The sequence below is a fragment of the Fistularia commersonii genome, chromosome 25, assembly GCF_037954325.1.
Source record: "Fistularia commersonii isolate RoL2024-O1a breed Wild chromosome 25, RoL_Fcom_v1.0, whole genome shotgun sequence".
NCBI classification, from domain to species: Eukaryota; Metazoa; Chordata; class Actinopteri; order Syngnathiformes; family Fistulariidae; genus Fistularia; species Fistularia commersonii.
Genome location: NC_141308.1, coordinates 11839768 through 11858913, shown reverse-complemented (window position 1 = coordinate 11858913; position 19146 = coordinate 11839768). Strand labels below are relative to the sequence as shown.

The 19146-nt window shown below is 48.6% G+C and overlaps 1 protein-coding gene across 3 annotated transcripts; it reads left to right on the top strand.

Annotated features, from left to right (window-relative positions):
• Window positions 1-2235: 2235 nt before the first annotated feature.
• Window positions 2236-17860, top strand: lrrc24 (leucine rich repeat containing 24). 3 transcript variants are annotated; one of them, XM_086173044.1, is made up of 5 exons: window positions 2236-2526; window positions 10146-10337; window positions 12810-13088; window positions 14384-14552; window positions 15619-17860. In XM_086173044.1, exons 2-5 carry the CDS (start codon window positions 10179-10181, stop codon window positions 16797-16799), a joined length of 1788 nt encoding a protein of 595 aa, XP_086029170.1. In that variant the 5' UTR covers window positions 2236-2526; window positions 10146-10178; the 3' UTR covers window positions 16800-17860. The 3 variants fall into 3 exon arrangements, with proteins under 3 accessions (XP_086029170.1, XP_086029172.1, XP_086029171.1); XM_086173046.1 differs by lacking the exon at window positions 2236-2526 and adding an exon at window positions 8000-8012; XM_086173045.1 differs by lacking the exon at window positions 2236-2526 and adding an exon at window positions 8262-8313.
• The last annotated feature ends 1286 nt before the right edge of the window (window positions 17861-19146 follow it).

Sequence of the window (19146 nt, the reverse complement as noted above, 5' to 3'; positions counted from 1 at the left end):
TTATTTTTAGTTCTTGTTTTTTTCTAGACTCTCTCTATTTTCTATTCTATTTACTATATTATATAATTATTTATTGTTATTATTTCAAGTATGTAGTTATAGTATAGTATAAGTTATTTCATTCTATTATCTATCTCTATTATCTATTCTATCTATTTATTTATAAATATATATATATATATATTTATTATATTATAATAATTATTTATTATTATTATTTTCATTTTATGTTCTTAATTTTTCATTTATTTATTTTTTTAATATTTTTTCGTAATTCATTCAATATCATCTCTGGAACCGCACATTCCAGGTTCGATTCCAGGCTCCTCCTAGAGAGTCGAAGTGTTTGCAAGCGGGGATTTATACAAGATAAATTATTATTATTAAGCCAACAACGACGCCCCCCCCCCCCCCCCCCGCACGCTGACCCCTCCCCCTCATGAGAAACGACCACGGGAGGCCATGAAACGGCGGGCGGACGGCGAGGAACCAACCTATGGCGACATTTGAGTCACAAATGTCACCTAGTAATTGCGCCCGCGGGGGGAGACGGGGAATTAGATGATGTCATGGGCGGAGGGTGGGGGGGGGGCACTGGAAGAAGAACATGACCTTTTCCCAACCCAAAAGTGGAAGAGAACTGCTTTTCTATTGGACGCCCCGCCCCGCCCTCCGTTGGCTCCTCCAATGAGGGTCCAGGTAGCCTCGCAGCCAAAGGTAGCCTAGCAGCAAAAGGCGGCTCGGTATCTTTGCCACTGCTGTCATTGTGAAGATCCTGAGCCGTTTACTTCCTGGTTCCCATCATGCATTGCGTTCCGCTAATCTTTCCCCCCCGACCGCTACCCGCTCTCCCAAAATGGTTCGATCCGAGGCCCAGCCCCCCAAAACAAGACACTGGCCTTTTTACCGATGGACTCGGTACCAGAGGTTGAGACCCGCGGTTAGAAACAAAAGGTCAGCGACCGAGGGTTAGCTACTCAAAGTTAGCAACCATCGTTTAGTGACCCAATGTATGGGACCAGAAGTTAGCAGCCAAAGGTTAGGAACCCAAAGTTAGTGCCCAGAGGCTAAGGATCCAAAGTTAGTGACCACAGGCTAGTGAGCAGAGGTTAGCAGCCAAAGGTTAGCTACTCAAAGTTAGCAACCACAGGTTAGCAACCCAATGTATGTGACCAGAAGTTGGCAACCAAGGGTTATGGACCTAAAGTTAGCGACCAGTGGTTAGTAGCCTAATGAATGTGACCAGAGATTAGCAACCAAATGTTAGGAGCTATAAATTAGCAATCAGAGGTTAGCAATCCAATGAATGCCACTAGAGGTTAGCAACCAAATGTTATGGACCAGAAGTTAGTGACCACCGGCAAGTTCCGAGAGGCTAACAACCGAAGGTTAGCTACTCAAAGTTAGCACCCAGAGGTTAGAGACCCCATGTATATGACCAGAGGTTAGCAGCCAAAGGTTAGGAGCCAGAAGTTAGCAACCCAAAGTCTGGGACCAGAGGTTACCAACGAAAGGTTAGCAACCCAATGTTAGTGACATAAAAAAGGAATCAGAAGTTAGTGACCAAAAGTTAACAACTAGAGATTAGGAACCCAAAATTAGCAATCAAAGGTTAGCGACCAGAAGTTAGTGACCAAAGGTTTTAAATCACCAAGTTCCACATCAGAGTGGAAAGTCCCGATCCTTACTTCTGGTCTCCCTTCTTGTGCCACCGTTCAGAAAAACTATAAGAGAAAGAAAAATAGAGTAAATAGAAATAAAAGACAGGCGCGCGCCACCCAGCCCTTGAAAAAAAGTACTTCCGGTCCTACTTCCGGTGCCACAGCTCAAAGAGGCGATAACGAAAGAAAGAAAGAGGTCAAAAGAAAAAGAAAGTAAGTCCATTCTTTACAGAAAAGAACTTCCAGAAAGAAAGTACGAAAGAAAGAAAGATAGAAAGAAAGGAATGAAGGAAAAAAAAAAAAAAAGAACCGCGGACTTTTACTGTGAAAGGACGCGGTGCCGAAGCGGCGCAGACTTTCAAAATAAAAACCCTCTCTCTCTCTCTTTTTCTTTCCTCCCTTCTTTTTTTTCATCCCTTCGTAATTCGCACCGTATTTCATCTTAACTGACGGAACAAGATTAAACCCTCCCCCGCCTCCATCCCTCCATCCCTCCATCCGGCTGAAAAACAGGGGGAGGGAAGCAATCGGAGAATGAAAAGAGAGAGAGAGAGAGAGGGAGGTGGATGGGAGGAGGGAGGAAGGGGGGAAAAGAGGAGGAGAGAAATCCGAACCGCATCAGAATATGAGCGGCGGGGGGAGGAAGCGTCCGACTCATCCTCCCTGACGTCCGGCGGCGGCGGGCGGCTTCCGGCCAGGGTCCGTGGAAGCTGCGTGGACCCTCCACTCCCCTTCCCTCCTCCTCCTCCTCCTCCTCCTCTTCCACCCACGGTCACGTCCTGCGTGTCTCTCTCTCTCTTGCATCCTCCACTCGTCTTCCACGGAGCGGCTGAAGGGGAACCCACGCCGAGTCCAGCTCACGCAGGTAGGCTGTGCGGTTGCGCGACTGTTCCACGCTGCGTGTAAACATGTGCAACCCCCCCCCCCCCCTCCACACACACACCAACTTTACCAGCTCACTGTTGTTGTAGTTGTGTGTGTGTGTGTGTGTGTGTTTGCACCCCCCCCTCCTGCACCCCAACCGGATGACCACGTGACCCCCCCCCCCCCACGCCCCCCTTTGAGATTCACGTTCATTTTTCCCGCCGTTGTGTGTTTCCCGTGGATTGTCATGACGTGAAAAAAAAAATACACACCGCCGTCTATTTCCTTTGTTTGGAAACCAAAAGTGGGGGACCCCGCTAGGGTCACGGGAGGTCAGGGGGACCCCGATGTGTCGCCGTGGATGTCGATCGTCTCCCCGATCGATCGGTCGATCGCCTTACCGATCGGGGGAATCGATGGCGGCGGAACCGGGCGAAGGAAAGTGGGTTTTCTCCCCCCGGAGCCAAGATGGCACCCGTGGGTGCCGGTGACCCCGCAGTCGCTCTTTGATTGACAGCAGCTGTTTTGAGGGGTGGAGGCCGGGGTCGCTCGCCGTGACCCCTGGTAATCCACACTTCCTGTTCGCGCAGGAAGTGGTTTACGGTGGTAAAAGTTTCCGTTTTTTTTTTTTTTTTTAATATTTTCTCAGCCGCCACTCACCTTCGCGTCTCCAGCGCGATGGAAGAGGCGTGAATAATTAATGGCGGCGGCAGAACGCCACGGCACATATCTTAATCTCAAACTCCGCCAAACCCCCCCCCCCCCCCCCCGATCCCGCAGGGTGTTACAGTGAGAACAATCAGAGAGCGACGAGCGCTGCATGGGGATCCTTCTGGAATATTAAGTGACGCTACGGGAGCGTTAGCATCTCAAGGCTCGCTACTCCAAACGAGGAACTTCGTTATGATGCCATTTCCTGTTTGTATCCCGCGCCCCCGCCGCTCCCGAACCTCAGCGCCACATCTCCGCCGTCGCATATTGTCTGGGCGACATAATGGGTCGGTTAGCGGTAGCACGCTACGCCGTCAACCTTGACTCCTGTAGGTGACGTTAGCTTAGTTAGCCGTCCGGTTTCAGCTCACACTCAAAATAAGCCGTGCGTCCTCGTGCAAGGACACATCTGATGCCAGACAGGTGATTTAAAAAAAAAAGTAGAAAAAAAGTCAGGTAAATGGAACGATAGAGTGTTTCTTTATAGTGTAATAACACTGTAATAACACTGTAACACTGTAATGACGCTAATTGATTTAGCTCTGTTCAGACTGCGCCACCGTCATGGCCTCTTTATTCAATCGGTAACTGTAATGTGTTTACCAAGCTCAGGGGAGTAATCTGTCACTGACACATGTAATGTTATTACAGCGAGAAAGACGCTAATCCCGGCAATTTAAATGGATCGTCAATTAGTTTGATGGGTTTTTTTTTTTTCGTTTCGGTTTTAATCGGGACATTTTCCCCCAGCGTTCAACCAATGGGATGAGAGCTAATTTTCGGTTAGCGTCCCCCCCCCGCCGTGGAACCGGACCAAAGTGTTCCTTATGCGTGCGTCGCGCTCGGCTAGCTTATTGCTATTCGCCGCAAAGAAGCCTTTCCCTCGGATAGAACCTTGTTTGTTTAACTCTTCGGCGAGGCGGGGGTTTGTACGTGAAGCCATATCCATACAGACGAGCTGACTTCCTTCGCCTGCAGAGATCATTATATTCTTTGGGACGGCGACAGCGACGTGGACAGGAAAAAAAAAAAAAAAAACCTCCACCCCGTAATTGCGCGGGAAATGGAACTCCAACTCCGTCTTGGAAAAAAATAATTATTTTTCAGGATGAAGGGGGTGGGGAGGCCGGGGCCAATTGGCGGATTCCCCATCTGCATCTCTTGTCCTAGAAGACGTCCTGTGATAATAATAATAATAATAAAAAAAGAAAGAAATATTCGAACGCGAGCGTCATCCCAGCGTGAAGTGACAGACATCCGACACCCGTCGCCGGGGGGGCGGCTGCCATGGCAACCAAGGAAACACATTAGGATTCCCGCCGGCGACAGCAACATTAACTGGGAGGCAGCAGGCTGATAAAGCAATCGTTATCAGAGCTGAGGTTCACACACACACACACACACACACACACACATTTGAATGAGAGTGAGCAGTTGCTGCGCGTTCGATTGAATGGTATTTAAAAAAAAAAGTAAATAAACAAATATGTGCAATTCGAATTGAGTCCGGCGATGGAAAAGAAGGCTTTTATTTTGAAAATCTGCAGGGAACTCGCGCTTGTGTGACATTTGTTTTATTTGTAGACTCTTAGCTCTTTTTATACTTCCTTTTTGCACTATTTTACACATAGAAAGTGTAAAAGTACATTTTAAATATGCAGTAATTTTACTCTATTTACTTTTTTCCAGTGCATATATGTCTCGTGTGTTGTGTGTGTATATATATGTATAGATATATATATGTGTATATATGTGTGTGTGTGATTTCAAGTGTAAATTTGTGTGTGAGTGTTTACCTATCTACATATTTGAGTGTGTATGTGTGGTTTAAATTTAACAAAATAAAAGTTATAATCATCATCATAATAATAATGATAATAATATGACAACAACAACAACAACAATAAGAATATAATACATTTTACTTTAAAAATGCGCTTTACTCGATACGCAAGGTCAGTGTACAGACATAAATAAACACAAAAAACAGATACAGACAATAATAAAAGTGACAAAGCGGTGAAAAACATGTAAGTGTATATATACTGCTCAAAAAGATAAAGGGAACACTTGGAGGTACATTGTGTTGTTTAAGTGTTGCCTTTATTTTTTTGCACACTGTATATATTTATTTGTATGTGTGTGTGTGTATAATCACATGGGGGTTTCATTGTGGCGGTTGTCAATTATTAAAAGTTAAATCTAAAGTGAAACTGTTAGTGTAATAACAAATATGAAATATCAGTGTAATAAAGTATGAAAAAGCTCATTTTGTGTGCGTCCTGGTCCGGTAAGATCTCATCCAAAACATGAAGCTGGTACCATTTCCATTTTAATCCCCGCTATTTGCTAATAACACGCATATAGATTTGTGTAAACTGTCGACGATTAATGGGGATTTTCTTAATCTGTGGAACAGAACGCTCCTCGTTATGGATTATGAGGTTTGGTAAACACGACCGGACGGGATAAATGGAGATGTTCGGAGGCTTTATCCCCCCTGATCTGTCACGAAATCTGCCCGGCGATAAAATATTTACGCGTCAGATCCAATAATAATATTTATAATAATAATCATGACAATAATCACGATGATAACTGTCAACAATAAATATTTCAATTTTTTTTTTTAAACATAAATCCATTTTTAGAAATACAGATCTACGATTCTGTCCCATTTATACAAAGAAATTATATTTTTTATTTTTTATTTTTTATTTTTTAATGGTAATTTGTCAATGCTTCTTTTTCGGGGGGTGGGGGTGTTAGTTTTTCTTTCTTAATTTCAATGCAAATTTGGTTGTTTCTAAGGGAGTCGGTGCCCTCTGTTTTCTGGAAATGATTTAAAAAAAGTCTGGAAAAAAAAAAAACACATGGTTATAACATTGTAATAAGTGTTAATGAATGTTTTATTACGGATGCGAGTCCCGGCTAACGCCCCCGTTAGCGCCTGGAGGTTTCGTGTTGAGAACCCCCCCCCCCCCCCGCACCTCCGAATCCGGGTCGCGCGGCTTCTTTGTTTTGAAGTTGTTGTCGTTGTTTTTTTTTTTATCCTTTTTTTTTTTTTTTTTTTCCCTCCGCGCGGATTCGAGAGCAGCGGCGCCGGCGGATGAAGGGGTGGATTTCGAGGGGGGGGGGGGGACAAAGGAGGGAAATAAATGAATAAAATTGGGCCGTGGGTTTTGGGAGCGCTTTAGAGCGGGAACGGCGACTGAGAGGGACATGAGGTCACGGCCGCCGCCGTTGTCGTCGTAGTTGTTGTCGCTCCCGCGCCTTTTTCACGGCCGCCGGCGAGAAATCTGCGAGTCTCCCTTCCGGTCTCATCTTTTATGGATGTGTGTTCCGTGTCTTAGCTTTAGGCTAACGCATCCATTACACCGAGTTCATTCGCATTTCAAGGAACATCATCTCATTATCCAAACTCTGTTTGTCCACGCGCTCAAAGCGAGCGGACATTTTTTTTGTTTGTTTTTTTTTTTTTGGAGGGGGGGTGCATTACTTGTCAAGGCAGCTCATCGTCAAAAATAAACCCGAACGAAACCTGAGATTTGTGGAGTGAATCTAGGAGGGTTTTGGCCTGACAGTGCACAACACACACACACACACACACACACACACACACACACATACATACACACACAGACAGAGTAGCAGTAAAGCTTCCTGCTGTCGAGCATTTCTCAGCTCCCCGTGAGTCAGAGCATCACCGCCAAGTCTGACGGACGTGTGTGTGTGTGTGTGTTTGTGTGTGTGTGTGTCTTCGGATGTCAGGTTCACAGATATGCGAGTGCCTGCTGAGAAGAAAAATGCTTGCATTTGATTTTATCCTGGCATTATGTGAAGGAGACCATTGATTCCTTCAATGATTTAATTTAATTTAATTTAATTCAATTTAATTTTGTTTGTTTTATTTTATTTTATTTTATTTTATTTTATTTTATTTTATTTTATTTTATTTTATTTTATTTTAATTTTAATTTTAATTTATTTTTTTATTTTTATTTATTTTTTGGACCCTGTGATTGACAGGTGACCCGGTCCGGTTGAAACCCCGCCCCTAGGAACCCCCTGATAGCCGATTGGACGAACCCCCTGTCGGAAACGGCGGTCGACTTTCTTCCCCCCCGGAGACGAAGCTTGCAGGAAATGAAACGGCGTGGAGACGCTGGAGCGTTTCCTGTTCCCCTTCATCGTCCATCCAGGTCACGGCGGGATCCAATCCACCGCTTGTCTAAAACTCACTCTGATTGGCCGGAGGGCGTCGAGCGGCTAACCGCGGGCGTAGAGGCCGCCGTGAGAGCGAAAATGGAAAAAGAGCGAGGCTTTGACACACACACACACATCGACACACACACACGTTTGCTTCGTCGGAGATATTTACGAATGCTGATTTCAAATTGATGGCTTTGCGGCTGCGCTCTGACAGAGTAGTAGTGGAAAGATGAAGAAATCAATGGCGGCTTATTAACTGAGCAAATCCTGCCTGACCGCTGACACAGAAACGTGTGTGTGTGTGTGTGTGTGTGTGTGTGTGTGTGTGTGTGGATCCTGTTTGCATCTGGTCCGTTCAGTGGGTGAGTGATGGCTCGTGGCCGCCGGTTGCAGGCAGGATGTGCAAATGCATAAGCGGCGTGCTTGTCCTCGCCTGCGTGTCAAAGAGTGTGTGTTTGTGTGTGTGTGTGTGTGTGCGCGTTTTGGTGCCATTATGGATGTTGATGTGTGTGCACTCGCCGGCTCGGCAGGGACTATCACTCAAAGTCAGAGTGTGACTCTTGGGTTGGTGCCACGCCGCCGCCGCCGCCACCGCCGCCGCCGCCGCCGCCGCCGCCGCCGCCGCCGCCGCCGCCGCCGCAGCCTGGGTCTATTTGCAGCCCAGAGGATGCTGGGAGACAAAGGATTTAGCGTCTGTCAGTCAGCTGAGGAGGACGAGGGCGGCGAGGAGGAGGATGGAGAGAGAGAGTCGCTCGCCGTCCTGCGAGATGACCTCCCTCGACTCGGCCGTTGTGTCTGTTTGGAACGGCGGCTCAAAGGAATCAGTCCGGCCTTTGAGCCGGGAGAGACGGCTGACTCTCATTACGTGAGTTGCCATGACGATGGCCGAGGCCGACTTGCACCTGCGGCAGCGCGTAGGGAGGGGAGGGGGGGGGGTTCAGCCGGCGGCGTTTTGAAAGCAAATCCCTTCATCCAGAGCGAGACACGGACGAGCGCTTGATCCTTTTTGCTCTCTCGAGGTCGTGTGAGTCGCTCACCGAATCGGGTTTCCGAGTCGTTTGAGTCACCGAGTCAGCCACCCGTTTACCTCTTCCGACTCCGAGCTTCCGAGTGAGTCGTTCGATTCGCAAGCAGGGTGGGCTACCGGTTTGAGTCGTACGTTTTGTGAGGGAGTTGTGTCGGCTACTGGGAGTACTAGGTGAGTCGTTCGTTCTACGAAGTGAGTCGTTTTTTTGAGCTACCGAGTGATTTGTTCGTTGTTACTGAGTGAGTTGACCATTTTGCATGTCGGTGGGCTGCGCTGAGCGACTGAGTGAGTTGTTCTTTTTACGAGTGGGCCGGGGCTACTCTGAGCTAAGTGATTCGTTTGTCGAGTTCCTGAGTCAGGCGATCATTTTGCTAGTTAGCGGGCTGCTTTGAGTGACTGAGTGAGTCGTTCGTTGCGTAACCATGTGAGTCGTACTTTTTGCCAGCAGGGGGAAGCTACTCTGAGCTTCCAAGATTTACAATTGTTGAGTTACTGAGTCAGTCAATCATTTTGCAAGTTGGTGGGCTACTCTGAGCTACCGAGTGAGTCGTCTGTTGAGTCGCTAAGGGAGCCGTTCGCATCGCCATGTGGAAATCGACTTTAAACGAATCTTCGGACATGAATTGAAACTGGAAACCAGAGCTATGTCTCGTCCCACAGAGCTGACACTGCCGGTGAACTGGTACATTTACACCAACGCAGCAGTAGCAACATGTCCAATCCTGTATTAGCAGTTAGCTAGCTGCCAAGCATTAGCAGATAGCAGTTAATAGAAATACGTAATCATAACTCAGCGGTCGGTGAAATTACTCAAGTTTTCGAGCGTGTTGAGATAATGGATCTCCGGGCTGCCCTTGTCAGATTCCCCGCCTGTATCCTCCGGCCGCCGCGGGGCGAAACGAACGCCACAGCCGCTCCAAGAGCAGGCGGCGGCCTTGGTGTCTCTTCTCGGGAAATTTTCCCTCGCCGCCGTGCTCCGAGCACATCCCGTCCCTCCACGCCAGTTTAGGCGGGCGGCGAAGCGCCCGTGCTTTTGTTAATAAGAGCCTCTGTGATGATTGAACAGCTTATGTAGGTCACATTGTGTTCGTGTAGCGCGCTAGCTAAATACGCTCTAATTCCAACATGCAGTATTAACCCCCCCCAGAGTGCTTTTGCGGGGGTTGCGGTTTTGCCCCCCCCCCCCCATTGACTCATGGCGGCGGGATTTATAGGGAGGGGGAAAGTGGTTTGCCTGCAAAAGGAGCTCCGCCTCTTTCGCCAAATCTATGGTTGATCCCACACATCCCATAATAGAAGTTCTGGCTTCTCCATGTTCTTCATAGTGGGTTCTCACCAGGTTCTCCAACCCCTCCTCGGGTCCACAAACAGTCAGCAGGTCCACTGGGGACTCTAAGCTGTCAATGATTGGACGCCTGTATGTGATTGACAGGTGATTGGGTCAAGTTAAGCTCCGCCCCCTCCTTGTCACAGATGTTACCTTCTATCTGGAGATGATGGTCCAGAAGCCGGGGCTGATCCAGGAACTGACGAACAACTGGAGTGATATTTTGAGCCAAGATGGCGGCAGCCCCCCCCCCCCCCCCTAGCGTGCCGCCATCTTGGATCTGACCTTTCGGCTTGGGCTCTGCAGACATCTCCATCTCCATCTTGTTCTCCTCCGCCTCCAGGTTCCTCCCGCGGGGGCCGGCCGCGAGACGACCATGCTCCGCCCGTGGCTCGCCGGCGTCCTCCTCGCCATCGCCATCGCCCCGGGCCCGTCGCTGGGATGCCCCGCCGGCTGCCGCTGCTACAGCCTGACGGTGGAATGCGGCTCGCTGGGGATCAAGGAGATCCCCAAGGGCGTCTCGGCGCTCACGGAGGTCAGTCGGCCGATCCTCATCCGCCACTTCACTTCGTGTCTGATCCGTCCCTCGGCGCGGCCAATCAATCCCCCGTGTCGCCGCCTGCTGACGGGGTGTTTAACTCGCCGCCGTTTATTCCCCCCCTGGATGTTTCCAACCACGCCGCTATGAATATTGAAAAAAAAAAAAAAAAAAAAAAAAGCACGTTCCGTTTAAATTGCAGCGTTGACCTGAATGGGCGAGTCCGTCACGTCGATGCAGCCTCCGCCTCGCCAAACCCGCCTTCGGGAGCGCAACTGGGTCACAAACAGGGCGGGCGCCATCGACCCCCCCCCCCCTCCTCCCCGGTACTTGTTTCGCCACTTTGCAGGACGGCCCCTCCTCCACGCCTGGTTTCCTCCTCCAGTAAGAATGAGGAGAACTCGCCACGGTCGAAGCCAGCTTTGGTCTCGATTTCTTCACATGCATCGGACGTGCAGAGGGTTCTCACAAAAATATTGCACATTTACAGGATTGTGCACGATAAACAAACATTGAACTGTAAGGCAGGGTTTCACCGAGAGCCACATCAGTAACAGTAATAGTATAAATCTTACTAAATATGTAATGTAAAATAAAAGTAAATACTCCGTAATGTTAAATTACTTCATTTTTTTTTTTCTCATTCAAATCCAAAATGCTGCATCTGCGTTTGCATTGATGTAAAAAAAAGGATGTTTACAAGTTGCTCTGTTACAACATAAAAAACCAACATTCAACATCCAAGTGAATAAAGAAAAATATCATCCGATACTAGTTATGACATTAACTTTGTTCAAAACCGTCAACTTTTTTCTTCCTGGATATTATTTGATAAAAATTGCACAGGATACACTGCATCACTAGGCGGGTCACATGATCGCATGAATGCACGTGTATGCCTTTTTTTTTTTTTTTTTTTTTAAGACAATCAGACTTTTTAAGGGCCACATAAAGTGATGTGGCGGGCCACATTTTGCCCACAGGCCTTGAGTTTGACACGTGTTATTGGGTATGATGTTCAAGGAGATACAATCTATTGGTTTCTGAGCATAAAACCAGCATAAAAAACCTGAAATGTGTAAATTTATGTCATCTGAATTCGAATATAAAACATTCGAAAGGTACATTTTAGTGCGAAAACTAGTCACTAAGTAATAGCATATAATAGCATAGCAGGTGAGAAGTGAGGTGGATTTAAAGGCATTAAAAGTCTGTAAATAATGCAGTAGCAGCATGGAGAATTCGACTAACTGTGTGAAAATGGCAATTGTGCAAAGTGCAAAATAGTGCAATATGTTGTGAAGGTCCAGTGCTTTGGGGGGGCAGAGTGGAGGGAGTGGGAGAATGGGAGAGTGGGTCTGCCTTTTTCTTTTCTTTTTTTAATAAATGTCCTTCTATGCACCATGATCATGTATTATTACAATGTAATAACTGTTATCACTCGTGTATTACGTTGTAGCGACGCAAGAACCTGAGAAGTCTGAGATTTTTTTTTTTTTTTCAAATGATAGCTTTTTGAAAACAAGTCACGTTTCCGAACGCTTCCTCAGGATGAGGACATTTTCCAGCTTTATGTAGCTTGACGCGTATGTTTTGTCACCTGGTCGCTAATTGCTAATGTTTCATTAGCTGGTGAGGTCATGTTGTTGATCAGATATCAATGGCGGGGAAAGTGAAAGTGAAAGTGCTGCGTGGCACCCCTTCCTTCATGTGCCCTAGCCCATGCTGCGTGCGGAGCATGTGACAGGAGGTACCAGAAAATCAGGATGTGGATATTTTCTAGCTTTATGTAGCTTAAAGCTAAAGCATCTTCAGCGGGTAGCGAAGTGCTAATGTTTCATTAGCTGGTGAGGTCATGTTGATCAGACATCAATGGTGGGGAAAGTGAAAGTTAAAGTGCTGCCTGGCACCCCCTCCTTCATGCGACATAGCTTACATGTGACAGGAAGTGCCAAAACATCAGGATGAGTATGTTTTCTAGCTTTAAGAAGCTTAAAGCTAATGTCTCCTCACCGGGTAGCTAAGTGCTAAGGTTTCATTAGCTGGTGAGGTCATGTTGTTGATCAGATATTAATGGTGGGGAAAGTGAAAGTGAAAGTGAAAGTGCTGCGTGGCACCCCCTCCTTCATGCGACCTAGCTTACATGTGACAGGAAGTGCCAAAACATCAGGATGAGAACATTTTCTAGCTTTACGTAGCTTAAAGCTAATGATTCTTATCCAGGTAGCTAATTGCTAAGGTTTCATTAGCTGGTGAGGTCATGTTGTTGATCAGATATTAATGGTGGGGAAAGTGAAAGTGAAAGTGAAAGTGCTGCGTGGTACCCCCTCCTTCATGCGACCTAGCTTACATGTGAACGGAAGTGCCAAAACATTAGGATGAGGGCATTTTCCAGCTTTTCCAGGAGGCGGTGCCACGAACAGGCAGAGTGGTTCTTATCCTGTCCCCCCTCCCCTCCACTCCCTGCAGACCATCTTCCTCCAGGATAACGCGGTGGTGCAGGTCCGCCTGCAGGATCTGGCCCGGCTGGGACGCCTGCACTACCTCTACCTGCAGAACAACAGCATCTCTGCGCTGGAACCCGGCGTGTTCGTTGGCCAGGGGCAGCTGCTGGAGCTGGCGCTGAACGGGAACCTCATCCACCTGCTCACGCCCAACACCTTCAGGGGCCTGGACCACCTCAGGATCCTCTACCTGGCCGGCAACCAGATCACCAGGGTGCAGGACTACACCTTCAAGGGGCTGCAGGTGGGGTTCACCTGAGCATCCGCACGCACACACACACACACACACACACACACACACACACACACACACACACACACACACATATGCATGCTAATTCCGCTTTTTACACACCTTTTATACATTTTATACTTTCTCCACTGTTTACGACTCATCTGTTACACATTATAACGATTCTCGATATAATTTGGCTTTTTGTCTCCGTTCACTGTAATTCTTGTCAAGTTTTAGCCATTATTTCACACACACACACACACACACACTTCATATGCTTCATTTATCACATATCATTTTATTTCTCTGCTATTTACAACTTGTTTATTACACATAATAATGATTCTCTCTCATTCTTGATTATTTTTGAATTTCTCCCTCTCTCTCTCTCTCACACACACACACATGCACACACACACACACACACACACACACACACACACATATGCATGCACAATTCCACATTAAACACACTTATTACACATTATTTCTTTTATTTCAGATAATAATGATTCTTTCTCAATATGTTTTGCCTTTTTCCCTTAAACTTTAATAATTTTTATTTAAACTGTCTTTCTCTGTCTCTTACACACACACTCGCACACACACACACACACACACACACGCACACACATACATACACGTGTACACATACAGTGAATAAAGGCCACATTAAAAACATACACTTGCTTTTCTTACACACACACACACACTCACACACTCACACACACACACACACAGGGTGTTCATATACTGATACGCTCAACTATTTACGGCTCATTTATTGCAGATGATAATGATTCTCTATTCAATTTTTGACCGCCTTCTTCTTCTTGACTTCTCTCTCTCTCTCTCTTTCACACACACACACACACACACACACACACACACGCACACAGGCGACAGTTCCCCTTTTTTCACACACTTAATTTCACACTTAACACACTGCGATTCCCTGCTGCCCGTCTACGGCTGATTTATTACAGATAATAGCGATTCGCTCCTTCGTGGCTTCGGGCTATTCGGCCAAATTTGCATACGGTGGCGTCGCCGTGGCGATGATGAGGAAGGCGTGCTTTTTTTTTCTTGCAGGGGAACCTGCTTTTTCTTTTCTTTTCTTCTCCCTTTCTTCTCTCTTCTTTTCTTCGCGAAGGGCACAGAAGGTATTTAATTTTACGCCACTCTGTTCGGATTTCCCGGCGTGACCGGCTAATCCCTCCCCGAACCCACACCGCGGGCTGAGCCAGGTGGAAACGCCTCGTTCCGTTTGACATTTCTATTAATTCTCCTCTTGTTCCTCCCAGCGTCTGCAGGAGCTCCACCTGCAGGACAACAGCATCGAGCTGCTGGCCGAGCAGGCCCTGTCCGGCCTGTCCTCCCTGGCTCTGCTGGACCTCAGCAGGAACCATCTTCGAACCCTTGGGGCGCCGACGCTGCAGCCGCTTGTTAGCCTGCAGGTGCTTCGCGTCACAGGTGGGCGGGGCTTAATGTCGGCGGCCGGAAAAGAAACGACAAAAATGCAAAGAACTGTCCACAGAATGCCAGATGCTAAATGCCTTAGCTGAATTAGCTTGAAAAAGAAGGCAAATCGCGGTCGCGGCTAGCTAGCATTCTGTGTTGGACACATAGCGAAAAAATGATAACCGAGGTTGGTGCTGCTCCAGCTAACATGTGTTTCAAATTTGCTATATTGCTAGCAGCTAACGTTTCATTGGCTATTAGCAATAAGGTCATCGTGACTAGTTAGCTTGGCAGGTGTCTGGCGGCCCCGCGGCGCCTCCTCTGTTGTGTGAGGAAGCTAACGCATCGCTTGTTGTGATCAGGTGTCAGGCATGAGTTTACCTCCGAGATCCCCGAAATCAGAAGAAGTAGAACGTGGTAACACTGCTAGCCGGAGTCGTGACTTTTTGGATGCTAGCGGACTCCAGTTGTGGCATGTGTGGCACATTTCCGTGCGTAGCTTAAAGCTAACGTTTTGTCCCCTAGTAGCTAATTGCTAATGTTTCATTAGCTTGTCGGACAACAATAGTGGCATGTGAAAGTGCCAAGAGGAGTACGTGACAGAAAGTGGCCAAAAAAATGGAACAATTTGCTACATAGATAACAGCTATCATTTCATTGGCTATTAGCAGGTCATCGTGACTTGTTAGCTTGTAAGGTGATGTAGCCGGAGCTCTCACTGATCAGGCGCAGAACACGACAGGAAGCTAACCATTGGATGCTAGCAGGCTCCAGTAGTGGCATGTTCCACATTTGCAGTATCCAATTGCTAATGTTTTATTAGCTAGTTTATTAGCATGTTGTATGATCATACATCGATGGCAGAATGTGAAAGTGCCGCACAGAATACTTGACACTGGAGAAGTTGCTACGATGCTCGCAGGCTCTAAATAACACGCCTTCCAAATTGGCATCCGTAGCTGAAAGATAATGTTTCATTAGCTAGTAGCCAATTGCTAGCGTCTCATTGGCTTTGGAGGTGCTAATGGCGTTGGGTAATGTAGTCGACGCCGTCTGCGTTGCCTCCCGTCCCTTGCAGAGAACCCGTGGCGATGCGACTGCGCCCTGGCCTGGCTGAGGACGTGGATCGGCGAGGACGGCCAGCGCTTGCTGAGCTCGGCGGAGCAGCGGCGGCTGATGTGCGCCGAGCCGCCCCGCCTCTCCCACCTGAGCCTGGCGGAGGTGGCGCCCAACAGCCTGGTGTGCATCCCGCCGGTGGTGCAGCTGGAGCCCAGCCACCTGACGGTGCGCCTGGGCGAGAGCCTGAGGGTCTCCTGCCAGGCGTCGGGGTACCCTCAGCCCCAGGTCACCTGGAAGAAGTCCTCCAACGGCAAGGCCCAGATGTCTCCGAGGGGACTGGTCCAGGAGTTGGGCCCCAACGGCGAGCTCTTCAGGCCCGGCGTCGGCGGGGTGGTGACGGCGTTGCCGAGCAGCGGCGGGGTCAAGGTGGGCGGCGGCGTCCATGTTCGCGGGGCGGAGGAGGGCGGGGAGCGGGACAGCTTCGACCCGGACACCGGCAGCGGTATGCTTTTCCTCAGCAACGTCACGGTGGCACACGCCGGGCGCTACGAGTGCGAGGCGTGGAACCCCGGCGGCGTGGCGAGGGTCACCTTCCACCTCGCCGTCAACATGTCCTCGCAGCTCTGGCCTCGTCTCAACGCCCACCCCTTCGTCTCCTCCTCCTCCTCCAATTCCTTCTACCAGCCCGAGGTCCTGGATGTCAGCCAGGAGCTGCTCTACGAGCAGGACAGCATGGACTTCAACGCCCTGGGCGCCGCCACGCAGACCGCCATCGCCGTGGGCATCTCGCTGTTGGCGCTCACCGCCGTCCTGCTCCTGGTGATGATCTACAGCCGCCACCAGCAGTTCCAAAAAGACGACGGGGGCTCCTTCTGCGCCGGGAAGGAGGAGAGCATCATCTACGTGAACGACTACTCCGACGGGCCGGCCACCTTCGCCCAGCTGGAAGAGTACAACGGCGACCGCGGCCACGAGATGTACGTCCTTAACTGCGTGAACGTGGCGCCGGTGCGGCGCGCCGGGATCAAGGAGGCCCTCCTGGACCAGGAGATGGTGCAGACGCTGACCAGATCCGGGGTCGGGCTGCGGAGGAACCCGGCGGATGGCGGAGAGGGACCTTTGACCACCGACCCGGAGGAGGTCTTCCTCAGTCAGAGCCTCCTTTTCGGATCGCAGGTGTCCTACGAGATCCACTGCTGAAGAGCTCCGGAGACTACATGTCCGGATCAAACCTCGGAGGTCGATGATGCCGTCACAGATGCAGAGGAAATGCTACTGACTGAAGCTCCGACTCACTGACACCAGGAAGATGGGCATCTCTGATCTTCTCAAAGCTCCCCTTTTTTTAGAATAGATTACATACCAGAATATCCAGCACCCACGGGGATCCTCCTCTCTGGTGGAGACCTTCCCTCTGAAAGAGACCACCCCTTTGGTGGAGACCTCCTATCCTTTCTGGTGAAGAGCTACTCTTTGGTGGAGACCTCTCCTCTCAAGGAGACCTCCTTTTTGGTGGAGACCTCCTCTCTGGCACAGATCTTCTATCTGGTGGAGACCTCTGCTTTGGTGGAGACCTCCCCTCTGGTGGAGATCTCCCCTTTGATGGAGACCTCCTCTCTTCTAGAGACCTTTCATCCACTGGTGACCCCCTGTCTGGTGGAGACCACCCCTTTGGTGGAGACCTCCTATCTGGTGGAGACCTTCTTTCTGGTGAAGAGCTACTCTTTGGTGGAGACCTCTCCTCTCGAGGAGACCTCCTTTTTGGTGGAGACCTCCTCTCTGGCAGAGATCTTCTATCTGGTGGAGACTTCCCCTCTGGTGGAGACCTCTTCTCTGGTGGAGACCTCCTTTCTGGTGAAGAGCTACTCTCTTCCAGAGACCTTTCATCCACCGGTGACCTCCTCTCTGGTGGAGACCTTCCATCTGTTGCAGACCGATCTCACTATGTTCTCTATTTTTCTGTGGAACGTCTCGCTAATTTTGAAGCTAACGCTAAAGCTAACTCTGAAGCTAATGTTTGGCGTCCGGCCATCGGTCCTGCCACCGGCGGCCATGTTTGGAGTTTTGTGTAAATGTTAAACCAATTTAACCCCCAGGGTTCCTCTCCAGTGTTCTTGTGCCTCGATGTTAACACTCGTCTTTCTCCCCTTCTTTCTTCTCCTCCTCTACGTCTTTCTTTCGGCGCCGGCGAAGGTTCTCCCCGTCGTTTTGTCTGTTTCACTTCCTGGTTGATGAATAAAAGGCGGCCATTTTGAAAAAAACACAAACAGGTTCCTTGTTCCTTCTTCCCGGCAAAAGCAGGAGCCCGTCTTCTTCTTCCCTCTTTTCTTAGCATCCCTCGCTCCCCACATCGATCTATCTATCTATCTATCTATCTATCTATCTATCTATCTATCTATCTATCTATCTATCTATCTATCTATCTATCTATCTATCTATCTATCTATCTATCTATCTATCCATCTATCCATCTATCCCTCCTCTCCTCTGCTGAGCACCACTGTGTCCAATTTTATCAACACATCTTTTTCCACTATAGGGCTAAAAGTCTTTGCTCGCTCATCCAAATACCCAGAATCACTTCCACGGCTACAGGTGAATGAAATCAAGCACCTCGGCATGCAGACCGTTTCTCCAAACATTTGTGAAAGAATGGGTCGCTCTCGATGAGTTCCAACAAATGCAGTGGTGAAATGTCCTCGCTCCTAAATACTCCAACTCGGGCATGAAGTGGAAGGGTACGTAAACTGACGGGGTCGGCGGATGTGCGAAGAGGTTGCCAACTTTCTGCAGAGTCAATGTCTACAGACCTCCAAACTTCATGTGGCCTTCAGATGAGCTGAAGAAGAGTGCGCAGAGAGCTTCATAGAATGGGTTTCTGTGGCCGAGCAGCTGCGTCTAAGTCGCATATTACCAAAAACATGGGACGCAGTGGGGTGAAGCATACCATCGCTGGACTCTAAAGCAGTGAAGATGCCTTCTCCAGGTTGATGATTCATGATACTCCATCTGGCAATTTGATGAATGAGTTTGGCGGTTGCCAGGAGAACGGTACTTGTATGACTGCATTGTGCCAAGTTTGGCGGAGGGGTTGTTTTCAGGAATTGGGCTCTGGCCCTTAGTTCCAGTGACAGGAACTCCAAAAGCTTCAGCATGCCAAGACATTTTAGACAATTCCATGCTCCCAAATTTTTGGGAACAGTTTGGTCACTTCCTTTTCCAACATGACTGTCCACCAGTGCACAAAGCAAGCTCCATAAAGACATGGATGAACTTGTCCTGACCTCAATCCGATAGAGCGCCTTTGGTAGCCAAGCCTTCTTGTCCAGCGTCGTTGCTGGACCTCACAAATGCGCTTCTGTAGGAACGGTCAAAAACTTGGTGGACAGCCTTCCCAGAAGAGTTGAAGCTGTCACTGCTGCAAAGGAGCAACGTCACCCTATGGATCGGGAACGGGATGTCACTTGAGTTCATATGCAAGTCAAGGCAGGTGAGCAAATACTTTAAGACATATAGTGTACATATATATATATATATATATGTTTTC

Bases quoted from the DNA above. Each gene is read 5' to 3' on its own strand.
- lrrc24 (XM_086173044.1), top strand. From the start codon at position 10,179: ATGCTCCGCCCGTGGCTCGCCGGCGTCCTCCTCGCCATCGCCATCGCC. The intron at 13,089-14,383 runs GTGGGGTTCACC...TGTTCCTCCCAG, and splicing joins ACACCTTCAAGGGGCTGCAG to CGTCTGCAGGAGCTCCACCT. The intron at 14,553-15,618 runs GTGGGCGGGGCT...CGTCCCTTGCAG, and splicing joins GCAGGTGCTTCGCGTCACAG to AGAACCCGTGGCGATGCGAC.